The sequence below is a fragment of the Sturnira hondurensis genome, unplaced genomic scaffold (assembly GCF_014824575.4).
Source record: "Sturnira hondurensis isolate 20B ecotype Veracruz unplaced genomic scaffold, ASM1482457v3 Scaffold0008860, whole genome shotgun sequence".
Lineage (NCBI taxonomy): Eukaryota > Metazoa > Chordata > Mammalia > Chiroptera > Phyllostomidae > Sturnira > Sturnira hondurensis.
In genome coordinates this window covers 4,287,462-4,297,381 of record NW_028081491.1, presented here as the reverse complement: position 1 = coordinate 4,297,381, position 9,920 = coordinate 4,287,462, and the positions used below count along the sequence as shown (strand labels likewise).

General features: G+C 38.6%; 1 protein-coding gene across 1 annotated transcript in view; it reads right to left on the bottom strand.

Moving 5' to 3' along the window:
• Window positions 1-446: 446 nt before the first annotated feature.
• The window catches only part of FAM240B (family with sequence similarity 240 member B), a 43,282-nt gene continuing 33,808 nt past the window's right edge, over window positions 447-9,920 (bottom strand). Inside the window, exon 3 of the mRNA XM_037056169.1 lies at window positions 447-849. Coding sequence (XP_036912064.1) covers window positions 756-849 — 94 coding nt within the window. The 3' untranslated portion in view covers window positions 447-755. The remainder of the gene's footprint in view (window positions 850-9,920) is intronic.

The window sequence follows — 9,920 nt, the reverse complement described above, 5'->3', positions numbered from 1 at the left end:
GAAATTCCAGAATGTGTCTGGAGACAGCTGGAGCTGACATTTGCTATTTCACCAGAGAACTAAGACAGTGAGTTAACAGAAGGCACACACCACAGAGGGTATGATAACCAAGTTTATTAAACACTATTTTGTTTTCACTGGACACTTCTAATTAAGCATGTTTATGAAAAAATAAAATACAATTCATATGAAGAGAGAAACCTTAGTTCTGTTTATTTTCAAACTCTACTGTTAATAAAGTCTTCTCTTTTTAATGATTGCTTTACTTCTGTAAGTGGTTGCATTTTTGCCTTTGCACAAAAGGGGAACAGAAAGAAAAGACTGTATGACTCTGTTTTCCCAAAAGATGAAGGGGACCCAGATTCCCCTCAAGATAACTGCCCTTGATAAGCTTAGGTAAAACATTTAGATTTCAAAATGAGAAGAAAATATGGAAACAAATTTTACTACATGGATATTTGAGAATGGGGGAGTGCTAGTTCCAAGAGATTTCAGTATTAAATAACCTGAGCTTCACGTCCCACTGGCAATCATCCTGTCCTCTGTGCAAGAAAGAGTGAATTGGATAAAATCTTCCATAACCTCTATTAGCATGGGAGGGGGCAGTAAGTTTCACATATAAATCTCTCCACAAATGGGAGGTCAAATAGAAAGTGTCCTGCTTAGTAAGTCACATAATGGGGGTGCTAGTTTTATCTCCTAGAAAAGTGCCTTTGATGGCTTGTTATCTTTGAAGGGGATGAGGCAGGAGGATTTCAGTCCACAATGTTCCCCTGCTTTCCCTTCTCCCCAGGATTGTCCAGCATCCGCAGTCTTTCCTCCAGTCTCTGCTTCCATTCTTCTCTGAGCCTTAGGAGGGGAAACAATACACATGGCTTAGTGCATTTGCCTCCACATCGGCTGGCCCAGTAAAGTTTTCTTTTCCTGCTAACGATATATATTTTTAGTTAAAAAATGTCTATTGATTTGAGAGAGAGAGAGAGAGAGAAACTTTGATGTGAGGGAGAAATATCAATTGGTTGCTTCCCATATGTGTCCCAAATGAGGATCAAATCCACAACCTAGTATGTGCCCTGAGTAAGGACTGAATCCATGACCTTTTAGTGTATGGGACAATATTCAAACAAACTGAGCCGCATAGATAAAGGCCTTCTAAAGAATATCTTTAAGAGAAACACATGAATTTTACAAATTAGTGAAGGAAAAGATGAATAGACAAATGAGAAAACTCTACAATATATAATTTTCTCCTGAAATTGATATGTAACTCAATGTAAACTCAGTCAAGATCTTAGCAGGACTTTTTTGTAGATAAGAACAAACTGATTCCAAATTTTATATGAAAAGGCAAAAGAGACAGATTAGTGAAAACAATTTTGAAGAAGTAAGTTGGAGAACTGCCACTACATAATTTTGAAGCTAAATATCAGGCTACCACCATCAGGATGGTGTAGCATTGGTGAAGGAACAGACAATAGATCAATGGAATGAAATAGCGAGTCCAGAAATAAATATACATAAATATGGCAAATTGATTTGGACAAGGGGCAAAGACAACTCAATGGAGGTAGCCATATATGTGCATGTGTGGTGTATAAATTTAAACAACAAATGGAACTAGGACATCATACATCTGTATTCAAAAGAAAAGATGGGTTTTGGTCCATACCCCACATCTAGTAGCATACAGCTGATGTAAAATGTAAGACTAAGACTTCTAAGAAAAAAATCCATAAAATAATATCTTCATTATTTTCCTGCAAGTAAAGGAAAAAATTTTTAGATAAAATACAAAGAATGATTTATTTTAAAAAAAGAAAAGAAAATTTGGGACTTAAATTTACTCTGTAAAAGACACTGTAAGGAGAATAAAAGACAAGCCATAAACAGGGAGAAGATATTTGCAAATCACATATTTAGGGACTTGTTTCCAAAATATACAACTAAATATACCACAGGCAAAAAAATTTGAAGACGCTTTACTAAGAAGTGGTATGGATGACAAATCAGCATAAAAGATGCTCAACATAATTAGAAAAATACAAATTAAAACTGCAATGTGATATCACCCACACCATAGAATGATCAAAATAAACAAACAAAAAAAACCCACCAAGAACCCACAAAAACCCGCTAGAGAAAAACATGTAAAAAAAATTAAAAATACGAAAGCCAAAACAAATGTTGGCAAGGACATTGAGTAGCTTGAACTCTCTAACAATCGTTGTGGAAATGCAAAATGGTATAGTCAGTATGGAAAACAGTTTGGCAGTTTCTTATACAATTATACTTAAATTTACCATACAACCCAGTAATCTCGATCTGGGCATTTACTCAAAGGAAATGTCAATTTATATCCACACAGACACCTGTATGTAAATGTTCATGGTAGTTTTACTTATAGTCACCCAAAACTGGAAATAATCTAAATATCCTTCAACTAAGGAATGGATAACCAAATTATGACATTTCTATGTAACAGAATAGTACTCAACAATGAGAAGGAATGGGAGATTGATACACACAAGAATTACATCCCAAATATACTTTGTTAAGTGAAAAGAGGCAGACTCAAAAGACCACATACTATAAAATTTACTTATGACATTCTGAGAAAGGTAAAACTGGAGGGATAGAGAACAGATCAGTGGTTGCTAGGGATTGGAAATTGGCAGAGAAATTAACCATAAAAGAGTAGAATGAGGACATTTTTTCAGAGCAATGGAGCTGTTCTATATCTTGATTGTGGTGATTACATCATTCTGAGCATTTATCAAAACTCATAGAACTGTACACAAAAAGAAAACAAATGCATGTGCTTATAAGTCAATACAGAAGAAGCTCTGTAGTCAAATGCGTAGATGATGTAAATTGGCTCCTCCAGAAGAAGAAATTCATCTGTTGCCTATACATATGACAAATTTCAATGCAACTTGTAATCAATTAAATTCAGTTTAAAACACAAACTGAACTAACAAGCAAAACAGAGACAGACTTATAGATAGAGAGCAGATTGACAGTTCTTGGCAGGGATCTGGGGAAGCCAGGGGTTGGGTGGAGGAATTGAGAAAAAAAAAGAAAAGAGAGAGAGAGCAAGAAAGAACTCATGGACATGGACAACAGTATGGTGACTGCAGCATTGGGAGATGGGTGGAGGTGGAAGAGGCTATGGGGGAATAAATAATGATGAAAAAACAAACTAAACAGAAGAAAAAGTTAGTGAAATTCTACATTCATTTGTTTGATTAATATAGTTAAGTTTGACAACACAGGATATTAGCTACTGTAGAAATTAGTACTCCTATACTCAGGGTGAAAGTTACAAGAAAAGAAGGCTATCAAACTTCTAAAAACTCTTATTTTTGACCTAACATTTTCATTTATATGAAGTTATCCCAAAATATTTACTCATATATGCAAGAAGGTATGTACAGGTGTCTTTATTATGACATTGTTTGTGAAGCCTAAAAATGAAAAATGAACTTTTGAATGTGACTGGTTAGATAAATTGTTACATCATTACAATGGAAAACACTAAAGAAGAACTGAGTGGGCTATCTTCTTAAGGTAGACTAAGTTTAAAAAGTTAGGGCTTTTTACATAAAAATACTGGATACATATTATTTTCTTATTCAAACTGGTGTTTGGGGGAAAGGTATACAAGGAACCATGTATGGTGGTGCTCTGCAGAGAGCTGGTCTAGGAGGCTCAGTGGGAAGGAAACTCACTCCTAAATATAAAATCCTTTCTTGATGCTTGAATTTAAAAAAAATATGCACCTGTGTTAATTTCTTAAGAGTAAAGATAACCAAAATGAAAAATTTAGATAATTACTTTTATTAATTTTCTTGGGCTGCCATAATAAAATACCAGATTTTGTGGCTTGAACGATAGAAATTTATTTTCTCACAGTTCTGAAGGGTGGGAAGTCCAAGATCAAAATGTGGGTAGGTTTGGTTTCTCCCAAGATATTTCTTTGGCTTGTAGATGGCCCTCTTGCTCCATCCTCATATGGCCTTTTCTCTCTAAGTATACATTCCTGATGTCTCTTTAATGCACTCAACCTCCTCTTTTAATAAGGACATCAGTTAGATTGGATTAGGGCCCACCCTAAAAGTCTCATTCTAACTAAATCAACTCTTTTAAAAGTGCTATCCTCAAACATTGTTACATTCTGAGGTACAGGGTGGGAGTTAGGGCTTCAACACATGAATTGGGGGGTATGATTCAGTTCATAACTGGTTAAGTGAAACAATACATTCTAATACAGAAAAATAAATACACAATAAAATATTTTAAATGATTCAACATTATTTTTCACTCTTATAAATAATACTTAATACTTAATACTCTGCCCATGTATCAGTCTATTTTCTCCAGAGTGATTCCCAGAGGTGAATAGCTTAGAGGACATAAATAATTTGAAGGCTCTGGGAACATTTTACCCTATTGGCTCCAGGAAACTTCTTACTTAAAACTCTCTTCAAGTATGGGCCCAAGAAAGAATGGAGGAAATCTGGAGTGTCAATATGTTAGCTTGTTGTTTGTTTGTGGTGTTGCTTAAGCAGATTAGCAACTGAGAATTGGAAGTTAAAACACTGAGAGAATTAGGGGCCTAGGAGAATGTTAAGACACCGGTTATAATCCATATTCTACCTCAACTTGAAATAAAAGTAAATTACATAAACATAGTTTACCTGTTTGAAAAGGAGATAAAACAGAACTGTTTTTCTCCCATTGGTGGGCAACTGCCTCACACAGATCTTGCCACATTTTACTTAAGTATTTATTACTCTTATATAGATTTCTGTTGGTATTCATCTATGAGTAATTTTCCGTTACATTTCTTCATTATGATTATTAAATATTTATTCTATGTTTTAATTTTTTAACCAATCTCTCCAACCTGGAGACTATCTAGGTTCACAAATTGTTTTTGCTTAGTATCTCTGAAAGGTTCTGTAACTAAATCTGCCTCAAAAGTACATAAATTTTGTCACTGGGATCTTTTAAATCTCACTAATAAGGGTTGATGTTTGTGTTTCACTGAATTTGAGGGACTTCTTTTTTATTGTTTTTATTTTTAAAGCTTTTATTTATTTATTTATTTATTTATTAATATATTTTATTGATTATGCTATTAGAGTTTTCCCATTTACCCCCCCTCCCATCTGCATTACCCTCCTTTAGTTCATGTCCATGGGTCATACATATAAGTTCTTTGGCTTCTACATTTCCCATACTATTCTTAACCTACCCTCTGTCTATGTTCTACCTACCATTTATGCTACTTATTCTTTCTACCTTCCCTCCTCTCTTCTCCTTCTCCCACTCCTCCACTGATAACCCTCCATGTGATCTCCATTTCTGTGATTCTGTTCCTGTTCTAGTTGTTTGCTTAGTTTGTTTTTGTTTTGTTTTAGGATCAGTTGTTAATAACTGTGAGTTTGTTATGATTTTACTGTTCATATTTATTTTTTTTAAAGATTGTATTTATTTATTTTTAGAGGGGAAGGGAAGGAGAGAGGGAGAGAACTATCAATGTATGGTTGCCTCTTATGAATCCCTTGCTGGGAACTGGCCTGCAACCCAGGCATGTGCCCTGACTAACTGGGAATCGAACCAAGTTTGTTTGGTTCACAGGCCCGCACTCAATCCACTGAGCTACACCAGCCAGGGCACTGTTCATATTTCTTATCTTCCTTTTTCTTAGATAAGCTCCTTTAACATTTCATATAATAATGGCTTGGTGATGGTGAACTCTTTTAATTTGACCTTATCTGGGAAGTACTTTTTCTACCCTTCCATTCTAAATGATAGCTTTGCAGGATGGAGTAATCTTGGATGTGTTCCAAGGTTACATACTTGCCTTCCATTACTTGGAATATTTCTTTCCAGCCCCTTCTTTCCTTAAGGTTTCTTTTGAGGAATCAGCTGATAGTTTTATGGGCACTCCTTCATAGGTAACTGTCTCCTTTTCTCTTGCTGCTTTTAAGATTCTCTCCTGTCCTGGGTGGTGTAGCTCAGAGGATTGAGCACGGGCCTGCGAACCAAAGGATTGCGGTTGGATTCCCAGTCAGGGCACATGCCTCAGTTGCAGGCCAGTTCTCGTCAGGGGACACATGAGAGGCAACCATACATTGATGTTTCCCTCTCTCCTTCCCTTCCTCTCTAAAGATAATAAATAATAATAATAGCTTTTTTTTTAAGTGAGCTTTTTTAAAAAAAGATTCTCTCCTTATCTTGAATCTTGAATAATGTAATTATGATGCGCCTTGGTATGTGCTTCCTTGAGTCCAACTTGTTTGGGACTCTCTGAGCTTCCTGAACTTCCTGGAAGTATTTTCCCTCTGCCATACTGGGGAAGTTCTCCTTCATTGCTCCTTCAAATAAGTTTTCAATTTCTGGTTCTTCCTCTTCTTCTGGCACCCCTATGATTCCAATGTTTGAAAGTTTAAAGATGTCCTGGAGTTTCCTAAGTCTCTCCTCATTTGTTTGAATTCTTGTTTCTTCATTCTGTTCTGGTTAAATGTTTATTTCTTCCTTCTGGTCCAAACTGTTGATTTGAGTCCCAGTTTCCTTCTCATCACTGTTAGTTCCCTGTATATTTTCCTTTATTTCATGTAGCATAGCTTCCATTTTTTCCTTTAATTTGTGACCACATTCAACCAATTCTGTGAGCATCCTGATTACCAGTGTTTTGAACTGTGCATCTGATAGTTTAGCTATCTTCTCATTGCTTAGTTGAATTTTTTCTGGAGGTTTGATGTGTTCTTTCATTTGGGCCACTTTTTTTGTCTTATCATGCCTGTTAGGTAGTAAGGTGTTCACCAGGTTGGGGCAACCCACATGGCTGTGTCCTGAGGCTGTATGTGGTGGGGGGTTGGGGGTTCCAAGAGGGAATGATGGCACTTGCTCCACTCCCTGCCAGTGTTCAGTCACTTCCCCCACTACCCACAAATTGGGCCCTTCTGGTGCTGATTCTTGGGTGGGTGGGCTTGTGTACATTCTAGGACCCTGTGGGTCTTCCCAGTGAACTCTCCTGTGAGGCTGGGAGTTTCTCCCACTGCTGCCTCAACTCCATGAATGTTTTCAGTCAGAGGCTTTGAGACCTTATTTCCCCACACTGGAACCCTGGGTTGCATGGTCTGTCTCACTCCCCAGTTGTTCCTCCTGATTTATCTCCACTCAAATGTGGGACCACCCAGTCCTCTGGCTCCCTCCTCACTGGATCCTGCAGCCACCACCTTGCCGCAAGTCATCTCTGCCTGGCTGCCTGTCTCCATCCTCCTACAGCCTAGATGAATGTTTCTTCTTTAACTTCTTGGTTGTTGGACTTCCATTCGGTTTAATTTTCTGTTAGTTCTGGTTGTTTTTTGTTTTTAAATTTGTTGTTGTCTGTCCTTTGATTGTGCAAAAGGGCACAGTGTGTTTACTTATAGCTCCATCTTGGATGGAAGTTATTTATTCATCTTTAGAGAGAAGGGAAGGGAAAGATAAAGAAAGGGAGAGAAACATTGATGTGTGGTTGCATCTTGCATGCCCCAACTGGGTTCTTGGCCAGCAACCCAGGCAAGTGCTTTGACTGGAAATTGAACTGGTGACCCTTTGATTTGTATGTCAGTACTCAATCTACTGAGCCACACCATGCAGGACTGAACTTGAGGGACTTCTTGATATAACATGGGTTCATTTAGTAATTAAACAGGCTTTAACTCTTTCTTAGTGTGGTAGGCATGAAAATGTGCTCTCGGAGATCTTGCTGGTTAATTGCCTTCTTTTATAAATAAAGGTTGATTGAAATACAGCCCTGACCATTTGTTGACATATTTTCTGTACTTGCTTTCACATAGCAATGACAGAGTTGAGTAGTTACAAAACAGGTCACACGACCAACAAAGTAAAAAATATTTACTGCCTTGTCCTTTACAGAAAATGTTTGCTGAGCCCACATTTGGATTTAGGTCAGTCAGGGAGAAAATTTCCATAATGAAGATTAAATTTAGAAGTGGGCATTGTCTGTAGTCATCATGTTGTAAATAACAAAAACAAACAAGAACCAAAAAGAAAAACAAAACAAAAGAATGTGAAAATAGTAGAAAACTATTATCTTTTTTAAAAATATATTTTATTGATTATACCATTACAGTTGTTCTATTCCCCCCTTTATTCCCCTCCACCCGCACACTCCCTCCCCCACCATTCTCCCCCCCTTAGTTTATAACCACGTGTCTCAAGTTCTTTAGATTCTATATTTCCCCCACTATTCTCGCCCTCCCGCCTATCTATTTTCTACCTACCCTCTACGCTATTTTCTCTGCCTTCTCCCCCCTTCTCCTCCTCCACTCCCCTGTTGCTAACTCTCCATGTGTTCTTCATTTCTATGGTTCCCCTCCTGATCTAGTTGTCCTCTTGGTTTGCTTTTGTTTTAGGTGTGGTTGTTAATAACTGTGAGTTTGCTGTCCTTTCACTGTTAATATTTTTCGTCTTCTTTTTCTTAGATAAGTCCCTTTAGCATTTCATATAATAAGGGCTTGGTGATGATGAACTCCTTGAACTTGACCTTATCTGAGAACTACTTTATCTGTCCTTCCATTCAAAATGGAGGTTTTGCTGGATAAAGCAATCTTGGCTATAGGTCTTTGGATTTCATGAGTTGGAATACTTCTTTCCAGCCCCTTCTTGCCTGTAAGGTCTCTTTTGAGAAATCAGCTGACAGTCTGGTGGGAACTCCTTTGTAGGTGACTATCTCCTTATCTCTTGCTGCTTCTAGGATTCTCTCTTTCATTTTAATCTTGGGTAATGTAATCAGGATGTGCCTTCGTGTGTTCCTCCTTGGGTCCACCTTCTTTGGGACTCTGTGCGCTTCCTGGACTTCCTGGAAGTCTATTTCCTTTGCCAGACTGGGGAAGTTCTCCTTTATTATTTGTTCAAATAAGTTTTCCACTCGTTGCTGTTTCTTTCCCCCTTCTGGTATCCCTATAATCCGGATGTTGGAACGTTTCAAGATGTCCTGGAGGTGCCTAAGCCTCTCCTCATTTTTTTGAATTCTCATTTCTTCATTCCTTTGTGGTCAGATGTTTTGTTCTTCCTTCTGGTCCATTCCATTGATTTGAGTCCCAGTTTCCTTTCCATCGCTATTGGTTTCCTGGACATCTCCCTTCATTTCAATTAGTTTAGCCTTCATATGTTCCTCTAATTTGTGACTATAATCAACCAGTTCTTTGAGCATCCTGATAAACAGTGTCTTGAATTGTGCTTCTGAGAGTCTGGCAATTTCTCGGTTGCTGAGAGTTATAGGCTCTGGGACTTTGAGTTCTTCTTGCACCATCTTTTGGGCTGTTCGTGCCTGTTACATAGCAGGATTGGAGCCCTAGGTGTTCACCAGAGCAGGGCAACTCAGTCGCTGGGTTGTGACGCTGTATGTGGGGGCAGGGTCAAAGAGGAGCAATGGCGTCCCATCTGCCGCCTCCTGCTGCGGCCCCCACAGGTGTGGCAGCCGCCACCATCACCCAGGCCCACGCGTTTCGTCCCACTGCACGTGAGTGTGCCACCGCCGTCAGCCCTCACGCCCTGGGTCCTGCGTGGTCCGTCTCACTGTGCACGAATGTGCGACCATGGTCGGTGTGCCCCACACCCTGACTGGGTCTGGGCCACTTGCGCGTCTAGGTCAGGGGATCTGTCCTGCCCGACCCTGCTCTGCTGCTGGCTCCGCCCCTCTTACCGTCCTGGTTGAACAGTTAGTTGTAGTTGGACTTCCATATAATTCAATTTTCTGTTCTTTGTCTGTGTCTTTGTTCTCCAAACCTTTGTTGTATTCAAACTTGGTTGTGGGAGAAGGCACAGTGTTTCCACCTATGCCTCCATCTTGGCAGAAGTAGAAAACTATTATCTTTAATGATGCGATCTCTTTGCTAGCT